This window comes from Strigops habroptila, chromosome 4, assembly GCF_004027225.2.
Source record: "Strigops habroptila isolate Jane chromosome 4, bStrHab1.2.pri, whole genome shotgun sequence".
Lineage (NCBI taxonomy): Eukaryota > Metazoa > Chordata > Aves > Psittaciformes > Psittacidae > Strigops > Strigops habroptila.
In genome coordinates this window covers 38,443,935-38,471,843 of record NC_046358.1, presented here as the reverse complement: position 1 = coordinate 38,471,843, position 27,909 = coordinate 38,443,935, and the positions used below count along the sequence as shown (strand labels likewise).

The 27,909-nt window shown below is 40.7% G+C and overlaps 2 protein-coding genes across 6 annotated transcripts in view; one reads left to right on the top strand and one right to left on the bottom strand.

Annotated features, from left to right (window-relative positions):
• Nucleotides 1-464: 464 nt before the first annotated feature.
• Nucleotides 465-17,043, bottom strand: PPP2R3C (protein phosphatase 2 regulatory subunit B''gamma). Of its 2 annotated transcripts, none has more exons than XM_030481714.1 (13): nt 16,920-17,043; nt 16,062-16,189; nt 14,804-14,908; nt 14,113-14,225; nt 13,226-13,323; nt 10,013-10,083; nt 8,815-8,947; nt 7,582-7,637; nt 7,433-7,508; nt 6,667-6,803; nt 4,887-5,024; nt 1,580-1,639; nt 465-1,480 (listed from the first exon to the last, which is right to left on the bottom strand). In XM_030481714.1, exons 1-13 carry the CDS (start codon nt 17,029-17,031, stop codon nt 1,409-1,411), a joined length of 1,299 nt encoding a protein of 432 aa, XP_030337574.1. In that variant the 5' UTR covers nt 17,032-17,043; the 3' UTR covers nt 465-1,408. The 2 variants fall into 2 exon arrangements, with proteins under 2 accessions (XP_030337574.1, XP_030337573.1); XM_030481713.1 differs by having other exon boundaries at nt 465-894; nt 16,920-17,032.
• An 85-nt stretch (nt 17,044-17,128) lies between these two features.
• The window catches only part of PRORP (protein only RNase P catalytic subunit), a 46,878-nt gene continuing 36,097 nt past the window's right edge, over nt 17,129-27,909 (top strand). Inside the window, exons 1-4 of one of the 4 annotated variants that reach the window (XM_030481705.1) lie at nt 17,129-17,234; nt 17,771-19,156; nt 21,384-21,431; nt 27,091-27,223. In XM_030481705.1, coding sequence (XP_030337565.1) covers nt 18,156-19,156; nt 21,384-21,431; nt 27,091-27,223 — 1,182 coding nt within the window. In that variant the 5' untranslated portion in view covers nt 17,129-17,234; nt 17,771-18,155. Of the gene's footprint in view, nt 17,254-17,351; nt 19,157-21,383; nt 21,432-27,090; nt 27,224-27,909 lie in introns of those variants that run through there. The other 3 variants (XM_030481707.1, XM_030481706.1, XM_030481708.1) reach the window with 3 other exon arrangements.

Below are 27,909 nucleotides of genomic sequence, written 5' to 3'. Positions count from 1 at the left end.
CACTGCTTTAAATACCGCTGTAGCTTAGCTGTACAATTAAGTTAAATTACATAAAGTACTTGCGCAGGAGGTTATGTTGGTGAAAGCCTTCGGACAGGTGCTTGGATTAACTATATATAAAGCTAGTGCAGTTTTGTTAATGAACCTCTTGACAACTAGGCAACCATTCACTCAGTTCAATAGTTATTTACTTATCCTTTCTGTTAGACACTTAAAGCTGGTCACATATGGAAGAAAGAGGCCTAAACTTTCTCTCTTACTGAAGACTTCTGCCTTTTCAACAGAATGCTCAACAGTGCTATCATTAGAGAAAGCCACACGGAACACAGTGGCAGGGCTTGGGATAGTGGAGTGGATACAGGCCAGTGCTGAAGATACCTAGAATCACATCCTTACTTTGAGGGTATATTCACATTTAGAATAGGGTATTCAAATAAATAAGAATAGGGCTTTGTACACAGGTGAAAAGTCCAAGAATATTTATTAAATAAAATAAAATTAAAAAAAAAGTAATTTTTACCTCTTTAAGAGTTGCATTTTTGGTTTCAGAAATTAGTCCTGCAATTCCTGTATGTACCACATTTTATACTGGGAGGAAAATAAAATGGAAGAGGCATTGATTCAGATAATGAATGTTTCTAGCTTCCAACAGTTGGTGCACCAGACTGAGGTATCTCTACGGACACAGCATGCTCCTGTTCAAACTCACGTATCCTCAACATCAGCAGTGTTGTCATTATCACTTGCCACAAGGACCTCTCTGTTTTCATATGTCCAGAACCCATTCAGATCAATTAGAATGCTGGTAACAGTGTCTCCTTGGCTGCTATTGATTAAGTCCTGAAGGGAGATTTTGTAAGGATCCTTAGGCTTTACCATATCAAAGATTTCATCCTATGAAAGAAAAGTCAAAATTAGGGAAAAACACCCCACACATTAATGAGCAGAATAATGGATACTTCATACCATAATACAGAGTTATCTCTGGGTAACTAGTGCCACCCTCACCAATTTACAAAAAAAAGCTGTTAAGTCCCACACAAAGCACAATACTGGCTGTGGACAGGAGCAATGTGCTGAGCTCCCACTTCTCAGACAAGAATTTGCTTTTCTGGGGAGGCGCTGGCCTCAAAATGACAACATGAAACTCAACGTTTATGAGCTAAGTTGAGAAGTGGAAGAGCTTCTAATTAAGTAGTAACACTGCTAAATGTAAAGCAGGCAGTAATAAAGAGTTTTGTAAGACATGTTTTTTTAGTCACCAGTCTGCTCCCTGCTCCAAGGGATGATCCTGAACCATAAAATAGACATACCAAGTATATTCAAGTGTAAGACACAGCAACATGTGTTTAACGAGTAATTTGTGTATTAGTAAAGAAACTACTAGAACAGTTACATACCAGATTTCTCACAGAGCAACTGCCAATATAAAAACATTCTGCAACCTATGAGTAGGACATGTCAGATCATCTCTACCAGTCTGCAAATAAATATACAACAACCTAGACACTGTAATATAAGTCAATTATGAAATGCTTATTTAAGTATTTCACATCATACTCTATTCAGTAAAACTAACCTTGACATCCTGAAAAGAAACAGGTTCTTGTCCATGGATTTTCATTTGTTCCTGAATAGCCTGGGGGGGGGGAAAAGTTAGGAACAGGTAATGCAGTATTATACTGACACTGTATGAAATTTTTTAATGCTTCTGCATCTTAAGCCATATTGCCCTGTGACAAAGCATTCAATGCCACAGCCTGCAATCAATTCTCTTCCACACCGGAAGTATGAGGCAGGGGGGAGTTCAGGCATTACAAATGATATACATGTGTGGGTTCACAGTTCGTAGTCACTATAAGAATCCAACTTTTGTTATGACCTGTGTTTGAGCACTCTGCAAATGGGATATGCAGACATGTGAACATTATCACTCAACGCTTAAGATACACTCAAACCAGAAGGTTCAGTTTTCTGACAAAGTGTAAAATACACACTAGGGAAAGCCAGAAGGGGAAAGATCAACCAGCAGACAGGCAAAGCAGTGTAACTGCTCACACTTTCCATTTCTTTGAAAATGGAACCTGTATTCCGGTTGATCAAATAATATCGTGAGGGAGACTGTGTTGTGTATTTAAGCATTTGTCCATGCATGGATGGGTTCTCCCAGTTCATGCTGTAACTGGGCATTTCTCATTTTGGCAAAATAATATTCCCTACTATTAGTTCCTTCAATGTGGTACTATTTAAACAGCTGCATCACCAAACCTCTGCCTGCACATAACAACTATGAACAAAACTGTTTCACGAGCACAGGCTGCACAGCCTGTATCAGTATGGCCTCTGTAGGTGCAGACCTACCCTTGCTTGCGCTAACAGAAAAGTGGTTACTCACAGAGTCAAATGAACTGTTCTGATTTCAAGGAAAACTTAGAACATTCCATTTCCAAAAGATTAAAGGAAGGACACACTTTAGAGTATGATCAAGCATCTGCTGTAGTCGAGGAATCTTTTCCATAATGAAGCCAATACAGTAAGCACGTAACTGGAGACATGCGCAAAAACAGCTATGCCACAGTAGCTTATGCAGAATTACATTGCTAAATTGCTTTCGTTTTAGAATCACTTATATACTATGACGACACTAAAATTCATGTTTTGTAAAATATAAAACTGTAAATTAAACACCCTTTATTAAAATCAGAGACAGTTGACATGGCCCCTGGTCTCCCTGTATCCTAATGTCACAGGAACAAAAGCAGAGAGAGTGGTGGGAATGGTGAGATGTAAAAGCAGAGAGAGATGTTAAGTCATCGCCTCATTTCTCTAGGACCCTTAGTATTGCCAAGACCTGGCCTGACAGCTGTCCATCAAGCATACAACACAGCTACAACTACTAAACAAAGCTCTTGATGAAGTCCAAAAAAACCCATGCAAAAACCCTGCCTGCACCTGCAGCAGAATATCCCCATGCAGCAGTACTCTGTAGGGGCCAGCTGGCTAGAAGCAGCTTGACAGAAAAGATGCTGAAGGTCTCGGTGCACAAGAAGTTGAACAAGAATCTGCAGGGGGGTGCCCTTTTAACAATGAAGGCAGATAAATACTGGGCTGCAGGTTTAGGCAGTTGATCATGCCTCCTGACTCATCATTTAGACACAGTACTCCAGACGCAGCCTCACAGTTTTGGGTTCCCCTTCACAAGACCTCGGCAAACCAGTTGGAGCCCACTGGAGGGCTATCAACATGCTTTGGAGGCTAATGCACAGCACAGCTGAGAGGAGAAGCTTGAGATGGGGATTAATTCATACGGAGAACAGAAGGCTGAGGTGGTGGGGGGAATCTCATTACCACCTTCAACTACCTAGCAGGTGGTTAGAGACAACGCAGCAAGACTCTTCTTGGAGACACACAGAGAAAGGGCAAGAGGCATTCCAATTAGAGGTGGCAGAAAGGCTGAGGGGAGAAAAGTCTTCCCAATCAGGGTACACAGACATGGGAACACACTGCCAAAAGAGGTTGTAGGATCTCCCTCCTTGGCAACACTCAAAACTCACCCGGACAAGGCCCAGATCAACTCAACCTAACCATGAAGCTGGCCCTGCTCTGAGCAGGTGCTGGGAGCAGGTGACCTCCAAAGGTCCATTTCACCCTAAATTATTTGATGGTTCAAAGGCACTAAAAGAAAATAAAGGTGGGTGTGTGCTGTGTTTTGGGGTATTTTTTGGGGGGGTGATTTAGTTTTTTTGGGGTTGTTTCTGAGGGGAGGTGTTTGTTTTTAAAAAAGCCTTTCCTTTTTAGAAAAGGTCTACAGGTCTTTGAGATAAGTTTTTTACAGAATGGTATGGCTGTAGTCACTATCAAAGTTCATGTTCAACTAGAGACTTAGTACAATATAGAAACAATGTGGATATAAGATTATGCCTTGAGCAGGCCTGAAAGCTTTACCTAATGAGCTGAATGATGTACCTTGCTCGTCACTCTTTGCACATATGGCTAACTACAAAGCTATTGTTATTTTTACAATTATCATACAAAGAGCCACATAAAGAAAACTGAAGTGCCTGTCCCTCTGTCTGAACAGATAATCACTGGAGGGATCTTGTACATGAAAAAAGCATCACACTCATAACTTTGCCTAAACCATTTACAACAAAAGTACTACTTTCCTGCAGGGCATTTCCCTTTCCAAGATACCTCAGGTATATATTAAAATAAAAGACAAAACAACAGTCCTCCCCCTTCCTCCTCCCCAAAGAAAAACCAAACCCACCACAAGCCAGAAGAAAAACAAAACCCCACTCACACAAACCACAGTTTGGAGGAAGACTTTGCAAGCCTTAGATTTAAAATAAGCTTATTTTTTTAGTTGCTGTTAACTTATTTGGAAGCAACAGATAATTCAGAACAAGAAAAATGCAAGAAGCTCTTTGCAATCAATAGACTGAGAAATCCCACACCTGTACAGGCCCATCACTGCACTTCATTATTTTAATTTCTACTGAATTTTAGGATTACAGTGGAAATTAAAACCATGGGCAACAGCCAATTAGAACCCTCATAAGAGATTCTAATAGGTAATCATTAGACAATTTTCGGACAATTTCAATTTCTTTAAAAAAATTCAATACAAAATATTTTTGCTAAACAAAATCAAACCAGTTCATTTCAACTGCAGATGAAATGTTTGAAATACCCTTTGAGTTCTTTCCAAGTTTGGGATTTTTATTTTCTTTTCTCAATATTTTAAATCTTCTTAGAAGTAGTTACTGGTCCCCTGGTGGCTACTGGTAATTTAAAGTGATTTCCTGCAGTTCTGCATGCAGAAGCACACAGGCTGTAACACTATAAACACAGAAAATGGCCTACCTGTATAAAAAGCGACTTACCCTAAAGAAATAATTAAGGGAAAAGACATTCAGGTATCCTTTGTTCTCTATATCAAGCAGTTTGAAAATATATTGCAGAGCTGCAGGTTCCTTTCTGTTTTCTAATGCAAGCACAAAGTCCAGGTAGGTTTTATAGTCCTAAAAGTAGATACAATCATGTTTATTACAGTCTTCTTTCTAAATCGATTTTGCAAGCAGGAACTCTATAATTGGCAGCTATTTCATTGTAGGGGATCAGTCTATTTTCTGAAAAAGACAACATGAAACAGAAAATGGCTGCTACCACCAACATGAACAGAAAAGTTACTTTTTAATAACTGCTGACTATAGGAAATCATGCCATTTTAGAAATAAATTTGGATTCCAAGCATAAATCCAAATTAAACATGATATATATACTTTTAAACAATGTTCAAAATGCATCTTTAGACTGCTGAACATACCAAACTAGTGAAGAAGAGTCATATAAAAGGTTTTCACTACCACAAATTAAACATCTAGTGGCAGTAAGGCTAATGCTACCAAACAGTACTGTATGGGCCAAATCCTTTATAGATCAGAGTAGGCAGTTTGACAAAAAATGTGGTAGAAGCATTAGTAGACCTCAAAAACATGTATCACACTTTTTCATTAGGGCTGATTCTTGGTTTCCCGATCAAGATCTAGTTGTGACAAGGATAGAAATCCTTCAGTCCTATGTATATAATAATCCTGTCTATCTTCAACACCAGAGAGTTGTGCTGCTGTTCAGAGGGAGCTTGACGGGCTGGAAAAATGAGATGACAGGAGCCTCATCGAGTTCAACAGAGGAAATGCAAAATCCTGCATTTGGGGAGGAATAACCCCATGCACCAGTACGTTATGGGGGCTCACTAGTCACAAAGCAGCTTTGCACAGCCAGACCTTTGAGTCCTGACAGGCAACAATACTGAACACACACCAGCAATGTGCCCTTGCAGCAAAGGCTGCTGACAGCATCCTGAGCTGCATGAGGAAGAGCTCTGCTGGCAAGCTGAGGAAGGTGATCCTTCTCCTCTGCTCAGCACTGCTTAGTCCACATCTGAGTGCTGGGTCCTGTTCTAGTCTCCCCCATAAAAGAGACAGTTGGACCTACTGTAGCAAATCCAGCAAAGGGCAACTAAGAGGCTCTTTCGTGACCTCGAAGATTGTACAAAAAACTGCTGAGGCGGCAGAAGGACTGCATAGAGAATTTATAATTTATCGCTTTTAGAATTCAGTCATCTGAATGCAGGCAACAAGAGTTGACAATACATTAAGAAAAACTTTCAAAATAAATACTTAACTCTAATTTAGACTTCCCATTTTTCACAACTATGGAAAGCTCACAACAAAAACACTGTTGTCTCCACAAAGAAATGGACAGGTTAGCTAACTTGCTCTAGTCTCAAGTGTGCCACTTGTCTCTGGTTCTCTTTAAAGAATTATATGCAACCAAAAAGCATTGCTGCATTTATACTTCTTTTCAAAATGTGCTTTATGTTATTGAATCTACAAGAAGCTTTATCCTAGGCTGTCTGGATTTCGTATCACCTCTGCTTTTCAAAACAAGCAACTTGTCTTTAAGCCAGGCTGCAAAAACCTTGCTGTTAGAAAAATCATTTACTCATCTGCTGCATGGTCATTTGTGTGCACACTGACAAACAAAGTTACTTTACCTCTTTTGGTTACTTTTTATTTTAAAGATCCTGATTATGAGACATTTCCCATCTCTACAAGCCAAAGCTTTTATATTGTGAACAAAGTGAAAATATGTGATTACCATTTCACCATCATAAGTTAAGCATTCCTGAAAGACACGATCCAGAAATATGTTGGTCAGAGTCCCTGTTCCATACCGGGACAGTTCTTCTTTGCTGAGCATGCCATTGTGATCTTTATCGAGGTTTAAGTACTGGCCTAGGAAGGAGATATAGAGGGCAAAACATAATATACCTGTGTCAGCAAGGAACTGTTTAAACAGAGGAAGAAAATTTAATGCTTGTTTAAACATTTATTTAATCATCATAAAGTTAATGCAGTTAAGTGGGAATATGCTAGATCCACAATAATATTCACAGAGCATCATAAATGAGCACAGAACATGGGGTTAGGGAAAGCGGGAATCCCATAACAAGCTGTTCATAATTTTAAGGTAATGGCTCAAAAGTAAAGGCTGTGTGTACAGAGAAAAGAGCTGAAGGATAAGACAACTTTATTTTAAACAGATCTGCTTAAGCATGAAAAAACGAGCATGCAAAAGCATGAACAGAACAGTCAAAAGAGAAGGTTACAGAGGAACCTTGTACCTTGTGCAACAAGCATAAAATGACAGAGGATAAAACCACAGTAAAGAGCAACAGTGGAGAACTGAAACCATAAAAGTCAGGAAGATATACTGAAAAGATGGCTACAGGAGTTGAAAAGACAAGTTATCCGGAGGATTTAGAGACAAAAACAGAGGAAAAATAACACCATGAATGCAACCAAATCATACCAGGCAGAGAGGAGATGAGAGGAAAAAAGTGTCCACAAATCAAAGAACCTACCATAAACTCTTAATGCAGAAGGAGCAGAAAACCAGTTTGTCTCCTGACTTTCTTTAGAAAGTTCTTCGTCCCTTAACTGGGTGAAACATGAAGTTAGAATTCAGAAAGACTAAATTAAAATACAATAGTATATGCTAAGAGATCTTTACCTCTAGCAAGTCATCCAGGAAGCTGCAAGCTAAAATATCCTGTATCTTTATCTTCCCTGCAGCAAGAAAAGAAAACCACATTTTAACAGTCACCCAGCCAATATATCCATTTGACTGTTCTCATTTAGGTGGTTCCACTTAAGAAAGAAGTATTCTGAGGAAAAAAAAAAAAGAGGGGGCAAAACTAAACAAAACCAACTTCTAACATCGAGGATAAAGCTGTAATTTAAGAGGCAAAATAAAAAGAGCTTTTAAAATGACTGAATAAAAACTAGCCTGATATTGCTAGAAGGAGTTATCCTGAAGCCTGAAAAGCACAAAGCTAGATTCAAATAAAAATAAAAAATGCAAAGAAATTATGCTTAAAACATTTGTTGGAATAATAGAGTCTCTCAAGTGATGTGATATTTTTACACGTTCAGAAACTGCAGATGTGACACAAAGCTAAGGTGGCACAACACACTTCTGCTGCTGTAGCTCTAACCGGTGCACGGACACTGCGGAAACAGCTGTGCAAAATAATGGCATTGTAACTTCACACACACCCTCTCTACGAGTTTGTAATTACCTCCACTGGAGACTACTGCCCACACAACTCTGACACTGTCAAGTGGCACAGCTAGAGCTTGAAAACACACGCAGTTTGTGACTTCAATCAAGGGCCTACGGAAAAGCAAGCTGTTGTCCAAGAGAGCTACAGCTGTAATAAGGATTAGCAGCCATAGCTGCAAACCTTTTGTAATGAATTTACATGGTGCACACAAATTTAATAACAGGAGAAGCACAGCACAATAAGCATTCTTGAGCATTTCCACAGCTCTGTGGATGTTCTGCCAAGCAGTTCTGTTGTTAGTTGCTGTGCTTTCTATTGACCATAAAAACTTAAAATCAGCTACTACTAATGATGCATTACGATGAAACAATACCTTGTCAGTTTCTATGAGATAATTCTATAAATCACAACTGATGGTTATATCATACAAATTAATTAGCTGTAGAAGTAGATTACTGGACCCACATAAAGACTCAGTCTTCAGTGGGGATTAATCTTCAAACACAACATTGCTGGGGGAAAAAAAAAAAACCAACCAAACACACAGAGACACAAACCAAAAAACCCCAAACCTACAAAGACAACTACATTCTACTTTGAAAACATAAGTAGCTTTGGTGAAAACATTTTAAAAGTGAAAATACTCCCACATATTTAGCATTTTGAAAACAGGGACCTACCTGTTCTGAGAGGATCCAGAAAGAAGAAAAACTTTCTAACTGCTGTGCAGACATAGAAGGAGTAAAAAGATTTTTCTAAACCATCCAGTTGTGGCAAAGTAGGGATGAGTTCCAGAATGTAATTTTCTAAATCCTGTAGAATTAAGAAAAAGAAACAAGCTTTAAACACTACTATCATTGCACATTTGCTATACTCCACCCTGGCTTTCAAGTATATTTTGTTAAAAATAAAATCCTGCAATGATACAGAAAGGCACATGAAAGCAGGCAAAAAAGCCTAAGTCATATACATGCACATGTGCATTGAGGCCCACTCTAGCCACCCCTTTTTGTGATTTCTACTCTATTTTACTAAATCTAGTAAAGTGCTAATGACATAAAACCTTGGTAGCTACAATGTCTTTTTCAAATAACTACCCGTATGTTAAAAAGGCTAGCAGCACTCTAGCCACCAAATCTCTAGAATACAGAGATTGGATTGTATACTGTCCTGGGTTCAGCTACAGCAGTCATTTTTTCTCCTTCTCAGTAGCTGGTGCAGTGCTGTGTTTTTAACTTTCAGCCTGGGAACAACGCTGATAACACCGATGTTTTCAGTTGTTGCTAAGTAATGTTTATTCCAACCAAGGACTTTCTCAGTCTCATGCTCTGCCAGGGAGGAGGGGAAGCCGGGAGGAAGCAGAGACAGGACACCTGACCCAAACTGGCCAAAGGGGTATTCCATACCACAGCATGTCCTGCCCAGTATATAAACTGGGGGGAGTTACCCAGAAGGCCCAGATCGCTGCTCATGTCGGGCTGGGTATCGGTTGGCGGGTGGTGAGCAATTGTATCCTCTCCCCTTGTTACTTCCCTCATCATTATTATTATCGGTGGTAGCAGCAGTAGTTTTGTATGGTACTTTAGTTACTGGACTGTTCTTATCTCAACCTGTGGGAGTTACATTCTTTTGATTCTCCTCCCTATCCCTCTGGGAGCAGGGGGAAGAAAAAGCGGGGAGTGAGCGAGCAGCTGCGTGGTTCTGAGTTACCAGCTGGGCTTAAACCATGACATATATCCATCTAAACAAATGTGCCCACCCCAAACTTAGATTACAATATACGCTTTTATGACATAAGACTGGAAGAAAATTGGAACCTTTTTGATGCTCTGCCATTTAAGTGAAGACAGACATTAAGTTAGTCAAGAATTTACTTACTGATTCTCTGAGGTACCCCTGTCCTGCCACATCATATAAACTGAGACCTATTCTTGTCTGATGAAGCCACACTGTAAAACAGAAAACACAATTATAATGCAAAAAAACCTAGGGGGTTTTTGAGGCCTTGCCAAAATTTGAAGTTATTCTAAAGGCCACAGAGCACTGTTGGATGTTAAGCACCTCTCTGGTTCCCATTTTTCTGAGATTTAAGCAAAGCCATGATATGTACCAGTCCTGATTAGAAACACCATTTCAGTCTCTCAGTAAGAGTCGCTGGTGATATATTGTACACTGTGGCCAACGCTGCCTTATAATAACTAGGTGTGAGAAATGGCTAAGCACACACATTTTATCTGGTACATGGAATCATATGGATTCATTTGCTCTTGCTGACCTAGAGATATATGAAGCAGTGTATTTCCACTGCATTAAAAACAGCTGTGCAATGTCACATACTGAGTGCTTGTCAGATTGCTACAGCCCCTTGTGCAGTAGGAGGCACTGCAGCTACTGACAAAGGTCCTGCCCTAGCTTCTGAGTTACAACAGGAGAATTAGAATAGCACAAGTACCTATTTTTGCAATGAGAAAGCACATTAATCAAACTATAGGACAATGTGCTTGAGGCCATTGTTAAAGTACAGTTATAGAAATGGAGTACAGAATAGGCATAAAAACTATTATTCATACACTCCATGTTAAATTTAATTTCCATTTTATGAAGAAACAGTTTAAAAGCTCCTCTTACGAAATACGAGCTGCCCTTTACACCAACATTCATCTGTTCAAGGTAAGTGTTTGTCAGGGTGGACTAAGTATCACTTGGAGATGACAGAGGTTATATAGTGAGGCTGTTTCTTCACTGGCTGAAGTTTAAAGGTATGCGATATACCCTGAAGTGATTCAAGACACTTTTACTAGCCTTGACTTATTTGGAAAAAGTCAACAGGCCTGACTCTTTCCTCCTGAAAGGGAAGCATTACTGGAGGCAGAAGAAATCTTTCACCATTATTCAATTATTAGCTACCATTTTTCTCATTCCCTCCCAAAAGGACTGTGCAGATTGTTAAGAAAGGGGAAAAAAGGTTGTAATCCATGGACTGTACAAAATCCTCCAGCTACAGGTAGGAAGGAAAAAGACAGACTGCTACATGTTCAGCACAAGTATGTGATACATGCAACTATTCCTAAAACTTTAACAAGCATATGAAAAAAAAAAACCCAACCCCCAAAGTTCATTAATGAGTTAAGCTGGTTAGAGAATACTATCACATGCCCAAGGCACAGCTGTTTAAGATGTTTTAAGCTCAGGTGATAGGGCCTCTTCTCTGCTGCAGCACCATTCTGGAGGCTGACCTCTCCACTCCACGAGCTTCACCAAAACAGGTGAAACATGGGACTGCGTTGCCCCAACCTGGATCAGCTCAAGCTGCTGCAGAGTAATTCCCATCTTCATCTGTTACTTTCCTCTCCTTTCAGTGCCACAGTGAAGGACATGTAGCAGTAAATACAGATGGAAATCAACTAATTCAAATCAATCAACTAATTCAAATCAATCAACTAATTCAAATCAATCAACTAATTCAAATCAATCAACTAATTCAAATCAATCAACTAATTCAAATCAATCAACTAATTCAAATCAATCAACTAATTCAAATCAATCAACTAATTCAAATCAATCAACTAATTCAAATCAATCAACTAATTCAAATCAATCAACTAATTCAAATCAATCAACTAATTCAAATCAATCAACTAATTCAAATCAACTAATTCAAATCAACTAATTCAAATCAACTAATTCAAATCAACTAATTCAAATCAACTAATTCAAATCAACTAATTCAAATCAACTAATTCAAATCAACTAATTCAAATCAACTAATTCAAATCAACTAATTCAAATCAACTAATTCAAATCAACTAATTCAAAGTATTAACTGAAAGTTTCTACAGGAATTTAGGTCTTTTCTTCCTTTAATACCTGGCCTGGTCTTTAACCCTCATAGGGAACACTGTACAGCAGAGAACAGAAATCATCTCTGGTACTGCACAGACATGCCATAGGGCTAACTTTATTAGGCAATTCCAATGCTGTAAGCTAGAAAAAAAAAGAATCCTTATACAACTGACCCAAGAGGGACTTGCAAACAAACATTGTGATGGGACTTTATGTTGGCCAGCATCTGCAAATGAAATCTGACTGAGATGGGACATGCCACAAGGCTTCCTGTCTCTAATTGGGTGGTGGTTCTTTGTTTGTTTGTTGGCGTGTTACAAGAAAGGCATCACCACAAATACACAAGACTTAAAACTTCTGGGTGAAACAAATGAAGACCTCTGAAAGAATCTGTGTTGCGTCCATCTGAATAGGCCTTTTTGAAACGCATACAATTTTCACAGACTTCTTCATAAGTCTCCTATTAAACCCAAAGCAGCTTTTGGGTTTACTGTTTTATTGCAAATGATCTTATTGCTCCTTTCCTGCATACTCTGCATCATGTCAACTCGCCAGGTTTCATGCTCAACACATCTCTCATCCCTTGCACCACAAAATTTTAAGTTAAACAAGCTGAGCTGCTCTGAGGAAAGGTGCCATTCTCCCCTCCTGAAGGCCCTACCAGACCTAAGAACACAGTAGCGAGGGGACAAGGCAACGAGGCAGCCTTCCTTCCTGCTTGCCAGTCTCATCTTAAACAAGATCTAACACAGATATTTAAAAAAAAAAGCAAAAGCAATAAAGCTGCATTTTTCAGCCCCAAGTGGTTATTTGTAATAAAAATACAGCTGAAAATACAGTAAGTCTATAGTGACAAGCAAAGTTAGAAAACATAGGTAATACCACTCTATAGAAGGAAAAACAGTAAACAAAGCTATCTGCAGGACAATCTGATCACAGTGGTTAGGACCATACTCGCCACATAACTTCAGGTTTTTGCTCTTCACAGTACTGCCTGAATAAAGAAAATCAGAATGACAATAACAAACAGATCAAGGATATCTCTGGCTGAGAGGCAGATTTTAGAAATAGGGTGAATTCCCACTTCCTAGTAACCAGTGAAAAATCCCAAGCCTCCAGGAAGACAGCATTAGCAATCAAGGCCTAGAACTCACTGCTGTTGAAGAGAACAGCAAGTAATTAATAAAGCTTAAATTAGCCTTGAAAATAAAACAACTTCTCATTAAGACAGAAAAAGCACCAACTAACCTTTTCGCATGACATAATTGAAAAACTGCATGATAGATATTCTCCCATAAGGATCATTATGGAGTAATTTAGCAAAGATCTTAGCTGTGAAGAACTGCCTGTAAAACATAAAACACAAAGCTGCTTCTAGGCATCCAATTACACTGCACTGACAGATCCAGTTACAGTATCCAAAAACTTACAGACACTTTAAAATACTATTTTAACAATATAGAATGTGTTATGTGTATTCAAAGAGGTTAATTTGCTACACTACAACCATCAATTGGAATCCTACCAAGTAACAATGGTAAACTCAATAAAAAGCAGCTGCTTTTGCTGCTCATGAGACTTCAGTGGGGGTTTTGAGAACTTTCATTCAATTTAATTTCTCTTTACGACAATATATTTAGTAGCTTCCAGTATGCACATAGAAGGGACCACTGGTATTGACAACTAATCTGCCCAACTCAATTACAAAGCTGTGGGCACAACAGCAGTCTCCAACAGGAGCATAAAGAACGTTCAATGTATGCTGCACATGGAACATCTAGCAGAACATTTTCCATCTGTAAATATTAGGGAAGGTTGGGCAATATCACTGGGGACATAATTTCCTCTTCAAAGTGTGCTGTTTACTGGCCACTAACATCATAAAAACAGTCATGATGACAAGAATTTCTTCAAAAAGATGAAGTACCCCTCTTGCAGACATCTCCATCAAAAGCTCCCTCAGAGATGTAGGGGCAATATACCTTTACAAGGATGCAAAGCAACTAGTTCATCAATAACTACACAGACATGATTTTATCTTGCCATTAAACTGTTTCCATTTATTTTAGCAACTGCAAGTTACAGAGCACTTAGGTTTAGCCAAAGTAAGCCCATGCAAGAGAAGAAAGCCTTACTTGCATTTAGGTCCAGCTTTTTCACCAACTTTCAAAAAGTTCTCATAGTTGATCATTGCTTCTTCCCCAATCATTGGTGATGTCTGATGTTTGTCCAGTAGAAACCATAGATTCTTAAAAGACATTTATGTTTGGTTAAGAACGTATTTCTCTAGAGATGTCAGTGTGCTTAGGACAGAGCATCAAAGAAATGCAGCAAAAGAGCGGTTTTGCTGCAAGGTTACCTCTGTTAATTGATACACATTGTCAGTTCAGCCAGAAAAGCAAGGAAGTGATATTTCCACTGCTCTAAACTCGTGTTAAACACACGCTCTCTCTCTTACTCACATCCCTTTCGTTTTTGAACTGCAGTAAAGTCAATCATCTTTGGAGTCTCTCTCAGTGATATGTAAACAGAACTTACTATTTCTTCTGAGCACACTAGGGAAATTGTTGGAATGTTCTGGAAAACCAGAAGCCATTGACTTAGTCCTCATATACATTATAACAAGGAATCTTTACACTGACATTACCAGCCCAAGACTATACTAAGCACTTCAGCTTTAGCTAGTACTTCACAACCAGCCAACATACCCAAATACAAAGCACCTCACCACAGGATCCTGTGCACAGACACTAGCTAATCAAACTCTGCAGAACAAAAAAGTCTCATCAGAAGCTATTCCGAGACATACAGAAAATATTTTCTTACCTGCAGCTCTTCATTATCCAACAGCTCTCTGCTTTTTCTTTGCAGAAAGACTGCTCTAGATTCTTCTCTTAATTTCTGAAGCAAGATTTCATCTTCAGCCGGCAGCTAGAAACATTGTGGTGTTTTAGTTTTCTGTACAGTGGTACCATTAAAAACCTACACATCTAGCAAGTACTCTCAGGCAGTCCTGGCTCACACACTTTGATGAAGCTCTTTACTTAACAAAAAACAACAACCTATCTACCAGAATGGTGTACAGTACCTGCTTCTTCTGCAGGGACATCACTTGCATACTGCCTCAAATTATTTCAATACTGGAATATTTATTTAAAACAGGACATCTTTAACTTGGGAGACAAAGACCTACCCCATACCTGATAACCCGCCCACTAAGCACTTTCTCACATTAGCAAGATAGAAGGGCTCATACGTAAAAGACATTTCTTACTGTGTTTTCACTCAGGAGAGCACAATACCTTCTATTTTGACTCTCAAGAGTAAGTATTTTACTAGACTTGTTTTGACCAACAAAACAGATGGAAGAACAGTTGGTATGAAAGTTCTGGTGATGTTTACATGCAAAACTGTACAGCAGTACCAGAACTTGGATGGTTGCATACGTATTCATCAGCTGAAACATATGTACTTAAGAACTTAACTGGCAGAAGCTCATAATCCTAAGGAATACAGGACCACTCGAGGTTAGACAGCAGCTGAGGGGTCAAGCTGGCAAGTGCCAGGAATATAACAATGTTGAACTTGTGCTCCCATATTCTCTCCTCCCAGTCTGATTCATCTCACACGTAAGTTGCCAGACCAAGCATTTCTGCTGGATGATGCAAGCAACAAACCTAACTTTAGTCTGCAAGACCAATGACTAACCATTTTCATGAAGCAGCATCCCATTGAGTCTAAACAGAACCAAGAAGATACGTATTTATAATGCTGGTATGTCAAAATTCAGATAAAACAGGAAGTTCCTCTGAAAGAGAAGGAGGAGTTCCTGTCTTCCGTAAGCAGCCAAGTCTACTGCCCGATTAGCAAACTCTTTCATAGCCTCTGATGAGATGCTTAATAATTACTTGAAACTGCCGAAATTTGCACTTCTACAAAATAAAAAATTACGCTTAGCAATCAACATCATTCAGATTTCAATCTACTTAAGCTCCTGAAGCTGAAGTGTCCCTCTGAATAAGCTCTACTTTCTTTATAAGATAGAACAGTCTCTTGCTGAAGTTTATCTGGATACTTCACTTACCCTGTAGTAAAATCGTGGTATGTTCATATATGACGTATTGCCACTTTTTCTCTCTCCTTTCCATTCCATGTAATATTTTGTGAACAATTCCATTTCTTCATCTTTTAGCTCTTGTTCGCTTTTTTTGGCTGATAAACACAGAAAAGAATTTGTGTTGTACTCCAGAGCTTGAAAAAAGGGAGTTAATGCTGAGGCTGACACAGCTATGCTGTTCAGTAACACGAATAACGAATGGAGCACAGGCCTATTATATAAATTATAGAGCACATACAGTGAACGCGTCACATCTATCTTCTATTTGAGTATCTACAGAGCACTTCTTTCAGTACCTGCATTATCTCGATGCTCTGTACAGCACATAGTTGCAGCAGGCACACAGTTATGACTGACAAAGCAGCAGCACTCTTGTTTTGCGGAGGTAGCATTGTTTGCGATACTGCTTACTGCAAGCAGCAGCATAAACCCCACCTTTCGCTCTGTAACACCAGGGATATCATGGCACGCCTGCACAGGCTCTCTGAGCGCTCACTTATGAATAAAGAGCCACCAGCCGCACCGTCACGGGAGGACACACTACAGCCCAGCCGGCCGCCACACGGCTCCTCAGCCGCCCCTGCTGTCACTAACCCCGAACATAAACGAGTTTCCTTCTCCGCCGGAGCCCGGCCCTGCTCGGCCCCCGCGGCAGCCCGCACACGCGCAACTAAAGCACCACGGACACACCGACGCTCGCTCCACCACCCCGCCAGGCCCGACCCCTCACCCCTCCACACCGCGGGCACCGCCGGCCGCGCTCCCCCGCTCACCCAGGCCCCTTCTCTCCCTGCCCTCCCTCCCGCCCGCGCCCCGGGCACTCACGGCCGTGGCGGGCAGCCAGCCGGCTCCTCAGGCTCCGCTGCCAGTCCATACCCGGACCACGCCAGCCGCTCCCAGTGCCGTGCCCGCAACCAATATGGCGGAGCGACCCCATCCGCCCTGACGTGACGCGCGGGATCACGTGTCAGCTAGCCCAGTGAGACGCGATTGGCTCCAAGCCCAGGCGCGGGCTCGGCGGCGCTTCCGGGTTGGCGGGAAGTGAGCGCGCCGCTCGCCGTGGGGCACCTCTGCGGTAAGCGCCTCCCTGCCCGCGCCTCACCGCGCCGAGGGGCCCATAGGCGCCGCGCACCGGCCGAGGTAGGCCCGTCCTGGCGGGGTAAGGGCGCAGCCGGCGCCGAGACCGCGCTTCTTCACACTCTGGCGGGGTAAAGCGAGGAGGGGGGGCGCTCTGCGGAACGCGCCGCTGTGCACGCTGGGAGTTGTAGTGTGCGGGCCGGCACGCGGGCACCGAGAGCGGGACGTGCGGGGCCTCCTCATGAGCCGCGGCGGCCGCCTGCCCGGCTGCCGGCGAACCTCCGACATTTGCGCTTGTAGCCCAACGCTTACGTGAGATTTCACCGTCATTACTGCTGGTGGTGTCGCTCTGCCTCTTGGGCAGCGGTGTAGCCACGGGTCTGTGGCTGGGGAAAGCTGTTCGGCCAATGTCTGTCACAGGTTGAAAGGTGTGAGGGAGCCAAGGTAGGAGTCCCGTGCTGGGGCTGCCCGAGGGATCAGGATTGGAATTCCTCACCTGAAGTTGTCAAGGTACCTTGACCTTTGTGTTTGCTAGCATGCAAATGTGAACGTGACAGGAAAGCACAGGACGCATTCTGATGTTGCCGTGTTATTTTTAGGAAACCCGACTCAATGTGGACAAAGGCTGGAAGAACCAGACCTGTGCTTTTTGCCTAGCTGCATCAGAGTGTCCGTGTACTCAGCTTCACTGTAACCAGCAAGCAGAAATGATAAACTGCAAACCTGCAAAGCATCTTCTCTAGAAGAAAGATGCCCTGATTTTGGATGAATGTTCCCGCAATCTAAGAGACTGATTTTTTGTGCAAAAAGACTTTACCATTTTTTGTTTTCATAAGAGGCAGAAGGGACTCCAAGAACAAGCATTTTGGAACTGAAGCTTATACAGGGGGACAGCCCTTGGGCTTTTATAGTGAACATGCCCATGCAAACTGCATTTTCTGTTTTATAACCGCATTAGATACAGTGAGAGAATTTCTTCTTGTGATGGCACTCTTTTCTCAAACCAGCCTGCATGGTTTTCAGGCTTTGCTATGCAAATACCGTATGTTCTGGCCTGTTTCAAGATGTCCACAACTGTTTGCTGTCTCTTTCAGAATCCCCAGTAGGGAAAAGGTTAACTATTTCAGTTTTATGACATCTTCCAATGCTGCATTACCAGTGGATCCCAAAGGAACTGATGTTGTTCTTTCCAGAAAAAGGTCTGAAATTGATTATGAAGAAGAAAAAGCATGGAATAAGGAGGCTGAAGAAATATCTGAAGGGAAACTCCACTCTTCTTCCTCAGTGAGAGCTCCAAAGAAACAGTTATCGAGTCATGCTTTGTTAAGGCATCAGTTTACCACTGTACAGCCTCCAGAAAAACCTTTGCAGGCTGAAGAATGGAAAAGGCTGAGGGAAAGCTTTCAATCACCTGAAATATTTGAAGAAGTGATGCTTAACAGTATGGTTAAATGCAACAGCCCCATTGATGTGGCTAAGTCCTTGCTGACCCACGTGGCAAAGAGTAATGGTGACATTGCATATAAATTGTTGGTCAAGTATCTGGTATTGTGTGTCCAGCAGAGGCAGACTTCAGAAATTCTTGATGTGTATGATATAATGAAAAGCAGGTTTAAGATAATTGAAAGTGGGGCTTTCACCCTTTTTATCAGAGGGCTGAGTAATTCAGATCAATGGAGGAAGGCCTTGACTATTTTGGAAGAAGTAAAAAAGATGATGCCTCCCTCACGAGCACAGTATGAGTCCTGTATCAAAGCAGCCAGCCGTCACCAAGAAATGAACCCTGCATTTGAACTTTACCATGAAATGCTGGCTAAGGATTTGGTCCCAACCTTGGATGTCCTGCAGGCCTTTTTTAACTTCAGCAGGGGTATGAAAGGTGCTGAGTTACAAAAAGAGCTGTTTGGTATCCTCTTATATTTGAGAGAGAACCAATTATACCCTCACAAAACATTTATGCGGAGTATAAAGCTATGGTTTGAAAGGTAAATAATGTTTCAATAGCAAGCTCCATGAGGATGGGTTTCACATTATTATACAGATCAACTCTAATAGATCCCTCAACATCTCATTTTGGTTATTGCTTCTCCATAACAGATACATTGTCATGAAAAGATGCTAAATTAGTATAAAAATGTAAAATTCTTACTGATTTCACTTTTTCTTGAAAGATTTTACCTGTTAAGTGTTATTCCTTGGTATAGAAAGTAGCAAACTGTGATAGGTCATGGCTGTCCAAAATATGCGACTCTGTCGCTTTCTAGACTTGGTACATAAGGAATATTGACATGTAAGAGGAGTTTTCCTATAATCTATTGGAGTGTAGAACTAGTAAGTTATTTGAAAATTAGATAGTTTCTTTCTTTAAAGGAAAGAGGCAGCAAATATAGCTTAGATTTAAGTGAAGTTTAAATGTTAACTTTGTATAGAATAATAGAAGAGGAATAATCTTAAGAGGAGGCGCTTTGTTTTAGCACAATATTTAGCAGACCGTGCAGTTACTTTTCATAAGTAGTGATGGTCAGACTCCACAAACGACAACTGGTTATGCTATGCATTTTTTTAACTCTTGGCCTTGGTTTATGTGAGCTACACAGCCATTTTACAAGTTAGTCTTCCTGGATGGGAAATACACCTGTGGAATGCACTACCATCATTAGAACGGTTTATACTGCTGTCCCCTAGCTATTTTCATTCCTAGGAATAGCTAGAGAGCAGGCAGAGTAGGCCTCAGTGGAGATGAACTGGTTTAGTGGGTGAGAATCTGTCATGGGGTGCTCTTTTGCCAGTGAGTAGAGAAGAACTTACCCACAGGTATGTGCTACATGCACAGGAAACTCAGTATAATAAAAAGTCCTTGACAAGGAGACTGCATGGGCAATGAGTACATTGAAAGCTATATATTGCCTATATATAGTGGCAAACCAGTGCTGTAAGCTGAAGTTAGAAAGTTAGACAAACCCCTGTTTGTATCTTTAATAGTGTGTTTGTCTGTTAGAATAGTTCAGGAAAGATTGCTATAGACTCATGTTTTAAGACCAATGTTGGGTGCTTTACTAAAGGTACTGTTTAAAACACGAAGAAGAAACAAAGTGCGTAATAGAGGGATGAAATTAGATGATCAGTTATCCCATCTGGATTTTGTCTGTGAACCTGTACAAAATGCTCAGTTTTACCTGTATCTTCCAGTTGCTGGTGCTGAACTTAAATATGCTGGTGGTTGAAAATAAAATAAGCATGGAATTCCTAAAAAGCAATAGAATCTGATAACCTCTAGTACTGTTAGTCTTGCAAAACCGATGCAGATTGGGATGTAACTTTTGGTAACAAAGGAAACCCATGGTACAGTAAGCACAGAAGTGACCTATGTGAGTGTAACTGAATAGGTGTTAGTTTTAAAAAAATATTCTTCCGAAGAGCATACCAGGACTGACTAGTAGTGAGTAAAGCCAGAGATCTCAATACAGAGATCTGAGTGTTCAGCAGAGAATCTCAGTATTTTCTGTTATCTTTGTAAGAAGACGAAAGAACTGCTATGTATCAGTATGAGAAATGAGAAAGGAGAGCAGAGGCAGGATGATTATTCCAAAGCTCATGGCATGTGTGATTGTGCAGCCTATGGTAATAAGCAGTGGCAAAGGGAGAGGTGTCTCCCGTTGCATCTTGGCATGAGTATTCCTGTTCTGTAACCTATTCTGTTTTGGATCTCGTGGGCAAAAAGGAATATTTACACCAGCATGATGGCAGCTGTGGTAGTGGTGGTGATGTGGAGTCAAAAGGTCTCGATGCAGCATTTTGATATCTCTCTTTGGCATATCTTTCTCAATCTCTCAGGATGACACGTGCATAGAAATCTTGATACCTGCTTTCCCATCTGTTTTTTTGTCTGCTTTATGAACACGTAGGACAGCAACCTAAAAATGGTCAATGCGGCCAGGTTATTTGTAGGGTTTTTAATATTTAGGAACAACATAAACTGGGGAGGTTGGTGTTAGTTCTCTGCATGTTGTTAAATGTTGATTCTTTATATAATATTTTCAGGTATTGCTAAATTATATATGAATCTTTGTATGATTTCTTTGCAGAGTAGATGATCGATTGGTCTTTTATTTCTAAATGTTGACCAAAATAGAATTATTCTTTATCTGTAATTCAGATATTGTTAAATAAGAATCTAATTATTTTATTTATCTTTCCCTCTGTGTATATTAGTGTACCAGAAAGGAACTGGAGAGGACACCTAACCAGCATTAAAGACAGGTAAATGCAACGTTCTGTTTAAAAGTGAGATGTTGTCTTGATTATTCTATCTTGAACTCTTTTTTATAAGTATAAAAAATAGCTTTCCTTGTATAAAAAATTATTTTAATCCTTGAGAATATGAACCTTCTGGTGTATATAGGATTCCCAGACTCCAGTTTCCAGCTCATTCTTGTGCATTAAACAAGACCCAACATGCACATTTGGAAAGGAGTTATGCTAAGCAGAGCTAAGACAGAAGAACACAGACAAAAATAAGAGCTGCCATTTTACTGGGTAGCTTATTTGTTTACTGTTCAGGAATTAAAGACTTTTTTGGTTGGCTTTATAGTATCCAGTGTTTAACACGATATTCAACAGAGCAGCTTCGGTGTGTAAATAGATGTCTTGAAAACTGATACTGTTCCCACACTGCAGTTAATTTGTACAGGTGGAAGGGTTCTCCCTTTCCACCTGATTTTCAGTGAAGACAAAATGATTTTTTATGTTAGGTTTTCACGGGGATAACTTGGATATTCATTTCTATTACAGCAGTTTTCTTAATGACTGTAAATTCCTATTTTAAATGTTTATTCTATTTGAAACCTAATTCTGTGTTTTTGTAGCAATTTGGCAACTATAAATGTGTTAATTATAAGAATGTCTCCAATGGAGTATGATTATTTATGGTTGTTTATAAAAATATACTGCATTGCATACTCTGAAGTAAAAGCAAATGCAGTCTCCTGCTTTTGAACAGCATAACTTACTGTCCTAAGAGTAGGGGTTGTTATTATTGTGTAGAGTGTGTGTGTTACTATACTGTATTATGATAATTCACCATATTTTAGACAACCTTTTTCAGCCTTTAGACATGTAAAATTCTAAAGCTGACCAGCAGGGAGGGGCTGGTTGGAAATGTGATGCTCCAGCGCAGCCTTGGCTGTAGTGGTCATGAGATGGTCAAGTTCGAGATCCTCAGGACAGTGAGAAGAGCATGCAGCAAGCTCACTGCCCTGGACTTCAAGAGAGCAGACTTTGGCCTCTTCAGGAACGTGCTTAGTAAGGTTCTATGGGATATAGTCCTAGAGGGCAGGGGGGCCCAAGACTGCTGGTTCACATTCAAGGATCACCTGCTCCAAGCTCAGGAGTGTTGCGTCCCGACTAGATGGAAGTGCGGCAGGAGGGCCAGGAGACCTCCATGGATGGATAAGGAGCTGCTGAGGAAACTTAGAGGGAAAAAAGAAGCTTATAAAAGGTGTAAGTGAGCACAGGCGGCCTGGGAAGAATACAGGGATATTGTCCAGGAAGCTAGGGACCAGGTTAGGAAAGCTAAGGCCCAGTTAGAATTAAATCTGGCAAGGGATGTGAAAGATAACAGGAAGGGCTTCTATAGGTACGTAGCAAATAAAAGACAGACCAGGGACAACACGGGCCCTCTCCAGAAGCTATCAGGAGAACTGGCTACCCTGGATTTGGAGAAGGCTGAGGTTCTTAATGACTTCTTTGCCTCAGTCTTCACTGGCAAATGCTCTGACCACACCACAAAAGTCTTGGAAGGCAGGTGCAGGGACTGTGAGAACGAAGACCTTAGGCCCACTGTAGGAGAGGATCAGGTTCGAGACCATCTTAAGAATCTGAACGTGCACAAGTCCATGGGACCTGATGAAATCCATCCACGGGTCCTGAAGGAGCTGGCGAATGAAGTTGCTAAGCCACTGTCCATCATATTTGAAAAATCCTGGCAGTCAGGTGAAGTTCCCGATGACTGGAAAAAGGATAATATAACCCCATTTTCAAGAAGGGGAAAACGGAAGATCCAGGGAACTACAGACCAGTCAGTCTCACCTCTATGCCTGTCAAAATCTTGGAGCAGATTCTGCTGGAAAACATGCTAAGGCACATGAAAAACAATGAGGTGGTTGGTGACAGCCAGCATGGCTTCACTAAGGGGAAATCCTTCTTGACCAATTTGGTGGCCTTCTATGATGGAGCTACAGAACTGATGGATGGGGGCAAAGCAGTTGACATCATCTACCTGGACTTATGCAAAGTGTTTGACACTGTCCCGCACGGCATCCTTGTCTCTAAATTGGAGAGACATCAATTTGATAGATGGACCACTTGGTGGATGAAGAACTGGCTGGATGTCTGCACGCAAAGAGTTGTGGTAAACGGCTCAGTGTCCAACTGGAGACCAGTAACAAGTGGTGCCCCTCAGGGGTCGGTGTTGGGACCAGTCCTGTTCAACATCTCTGTTGGCGACATGGACAGTGGGATTGAGTGCGCCCTCAGCAAGTTTGCCGACGACACCAAGCTGTGTGGTTCGGTTGATACGCTGGAGGGAAGGGATGCCATCCAGGGGGACCTTGACATGCTTGAGAGGTGGGCTGATGCCAACCTTATGAAGTTCAACCAAGCCAAGTGCAAGGTCCTGCAGCTGGGTCGGGGCAATCCCAGGCACAGCTACAGGTTGGGCGGAGAAGAGATTCAGAGCAGAGAAAGACTTGGGGGTGTTGGTTGATGAGAAACTGAACATGAGCAGGGAGTGTGCACTTGCAGCCCAGAAAGCCAACTGTATCCTGGGCAGCATCAAAAGAAGCATGACCAGCAGGTCGAAGGAGGTGATCCTGCCCCTCTACTCTGCTCTCGTGAGACCTCACTTGGAGTACTGCATACAGTTCTGGTGTCCTCAACATAAAAAGGACATGGAGCTGTTGGAGCGAGTCCAGAGGAGGGCCACGATGATGATAAGGGGACTGGAGCACCTCCCTTATGAAGACAGGCTGAGAGAGTTGGGGCTGTTCAGCCTGGAGAAGAGAAGGCTGCGTGGAGACCTCATAGCAGCCTTCCAGTATCTGACGGGGGCCTATAAGGATGCTGGGGAGGGACTCTTCCTTAGGGACTGTAGTGGTAGGACAAGGGGTAACAGGTTCAAACTTGAACAGGGAAAGTTTAGGTTGGATATAAGGAAGAAGTTCTTTACAGTGAGGGTGGTGAGGCACTGTAATGGGTTGCCCAAGGAAGTTGTGAATGCTCCATCCCTCGCGGTGTTCAAGGCCGGGTTTGGATGGAGTCTTGGGTGACGTGGTTTAGTGTGAGGTGTCCCTGCCCATGGCAGGGGGGTTGGAACTTGATGATCTTGAGGTCCTTTCCAACCCTAACTATTCTATGATTCTATTCTGTCTTGGTTAAGAGATAATCTTACTGTCTGTAAACTCTGTTAGACTTTGAGAGCTAAACTAATTTGGATCACCTCATATGTTATCATGGATTAAGAATCTGTGAACAAAGTGGTGACAGCATGCAGTGTGGTAGTTATTTTGTGGTAAGTGTACGAACACTTTTTGTTTTGAAATAAACAAGTTTTAGGTAGTCTACCTGGATAAGGATTTGAATAAAATGAAGTAGTTTCAAGAAAAGAAAAAGAATATCAGAGTTTTGTTGTGTTTAAGTTAAATGGCTGCTGACAGAAAAGATCCTTAGGATTTAAGAAAGCAAAAAAAAAAAAGTTTGTTGGTTTTGTTCGGTTTATTTTGGTCCTAATCATAAAGGTTGAAGCCCTTAACGTATCTCTGAAACTCATGTGATTGTTACTGGACTCATCTCTGCAGCCAGCGTAACTGATGTCTTAAAACATGAGACTTGAGTTAAAAAATCCAGAAGAACTGTTTTTTCCTAAACTGAGTTTGACAATTTAATAGGCTTATTCATAGGTTATTCTGATTTTGTATAAGTGCTGGCAGTTATAGCTAAGATGCTCATATCCAGGACATGTTCTTCCTCTGTCACTGAGCTCCTAGTTTATTTGACCTGTGACAGTCAGAAGCTTGAACCCCCTGCAGACAAACTTTGACATTTGCTGACCATTTTTCTTTGAGAGTTACAAAAGTTTTACATTTCCAAGGCCAGAAAAGCTGCAGCTGCAGCTCAAGTTTTTTGAATCTATGTTTGAATTACTGTAGCATGTCTGACTTTATGCTTGATAAGTAGGTGCCATGATACTTCAAATCTATCTCAAAAAAGTAGTCCCTCAAAAAAGTAGTTAAATGGTCAATTAGCTGTAAGGACAGCTATTTATCCTACAGAGGTGAAAGCTGTCTGTGTGGGAATTTCTTGGCATGAAATCCTAAAATGATCAATGAGAAGTTACAAAAATTGCAAGTAGTTTTAAAGCTACAGTTGTGGAAAAGCAGCAGTTAGACAAAGGGTCCAGTCTTGTAAGATGCTGAGTGTTTCCTGTGCCTGTTTTGCCTCTGCTCCCTTTGTGAATCCGCATTGAGAATTCACAAGAAGAAACTGGCTTCAGGAGCTTTGGTTATTGGTAGGTGGTTGGGGGTGTGTGTGATTTATTGGGGTATGGGAAGGTTTGTTTTTTTAAGTAATCTGAAAGTGGTAGTTGCAGAAGTATCCAAATGAACTATCAGACAGGTCCTAAAATTTAGGCTTAATAATTTTGAAATAGTCTCACAGCAGTTTGTTAGGCCTTTCTTCTCTGTTGCCAAACTGTGATAATTCCTTAGATGTATTAATGGTAACTTTACATCTATATGAGCAGCCAGTCTCATTGCTTATATTACTATGTAGGCTAAGCCTGCAGTGGCCACAGTGGCTTAACCAACTCTAGCAGTGAATGTCCCTTGTTGGGATTCCATGTGTAACATTTTTTGATTCAGTAAATGCTCTGTCAGCATTGCAATTAATGCAGTCTTGGCATATGGTGTGTACATTAATGTACACTAGACATCAGTTGTTGGGAGAATTTAACATTTCTGATTGCCATGGTTTTAGAAAATTACAGTGACTTAGCATCTCTAGGATATCTCTGTGGAGACAGCCAGGGGAGAATAATTTGTTCTATTTTAACACTTAGAACTGAATTGTAGGATTTGAGCTTTAAGATTGTGCTTGTGCAAATACAGTATTTGGATGGATTTAGAGAAAAAATGGTTATTCCTTCAGTTCAAACTGCACCCCACTGGGCGAATGAAGGCTTCTGGACAGAGCATGATAAATTAAAAACATGAAACATCAACAACATATCCTGCATATAAGAGAAGCTTTAAGTGGGAGCAAGTGGCAAAAAAGTTATTGTCTGTCAGCCAGGAAGAGCCAAAGACCCATTTAGACTAAATGTTGTTTTACTGCCTGTTGGAGAAGCTATTATCTTCTGTTTGTATTGTTGGTACCATGGCTGGAGTGTCCAGTCTGGTGATGAACATGCAGGCTGGATCTCACATCTTGTATTCTTGGCAGAGGTGCTTGAGAACAGACATGACTGACTGTGTATTTTCTTAGTGTATGTCAGTGTCCTGTCTGGCCATTTCTTTTGCATTTTCACGTAGTTATTAAAGAATTAAGCTTGGAAAAACTTGTAGGTTTAACTCACAATCAGAGGTGCAAGTCAAGAAGTGTACTCATGAAGCCTATGTGTATTTGTAGCTAATCTGTTTGTCATTAGACTGATCCAACTAAATCACATAAAAATATTTCTAGTGACTTTAGTAGGTTTTGGATGCATCCCAGAAGGAGTACAACTAATGTTCTGATGATTGTACTGTTGTGGAGTTCTTGTAAAGAATGTCCTCATACACAGACACTCAGTAAGTTAGTAAAATTTAATGTATTTCTTATTTAAAAGTCTTTATCCTTTTATTTTCTTGTTTCCCTACTATTACAGTGGACAGTGCCCAGTTTGCAACCGTCGGTTGGAGGACAGCAATCTCACTGAAGAGGAGTACAATAATCTCAGCGAAAGAATAATAAAGGATGTGATACATGGAACCGACACTTTCAGAAAGACAAGCCCACAGGTAGGCCTTTGCACGCTGTCAGGTTCATTGGCTAGGGGGGTAATATACAATTTTTGTTCAAGTACTTTGAAACCACAAATCTTTTTTTGTTTGCATTAAACATTAATAGGCCATTAGATAGTGAAGTATCCATGTATCTTTTTCAGTTGTGTTTATAAAATGGGTCTAAATCATGGCCGCATTCATATCGTCTTTACTCTTATATTTTCCGTCAGCTGTTAATGGGTACTGAAACAATTCAAATGTAATTTATTTTTTTTTTTACATTCAGAAATGTATGGAAATCTTTTAATCCTTCAAAAGCTTAATTTTAAATATGAATAAAACCCAGTAATTAGAACAAAAATTAAACGTCTAGTATTTTGAGCTTGCAAAAAAATAGGAGTCCTAGTGTTTCTGAAGTTCAGTTTTGTATCTGAAGCTTACGTTCATGTGCTGAATGTTTCATTTTCCAATTGGGCAGCTGTTTGCCAGAAACAATAAAGAACAGATTATCACTTCAGTCAACTTTCACAACCCACCAACCAAGCAACTACCCCTCAATTTTAAATATACACTTTCATATTTATAATTACAATATACATTAGGAGTATGAAGCTTTTCAAAGGTCACTGTAAACATATAAGAGGGCATAATTCCCAGACACTATAATGTATTGCAGTTCTATTTCTTACTCCTTTTGTGTG

Coding starts and splice junctions, on each gene's coding strand:
- PPP2R3C (XM_030481713.1), bottom strand. CDS start 17,031: ATGGGGTCGCTCCGCCATATTGGTTGCGGGCACGGCACTGGGAGCGGC. Junction 16,190..16,919: donor GCTGGCTGCCCGCCACGGCC/GTGAGTGCCCGG, acceptor TGTGTTTATCAG/CCAAAAAAAGCGAACAAGAG. Junction 8,948..10,012: donor AGGGGTACCTCAGAGAATCA/GTAAGTAAATTC, acceptor TTAATTCTACAG/GATTTAGAAAATTACATTCT.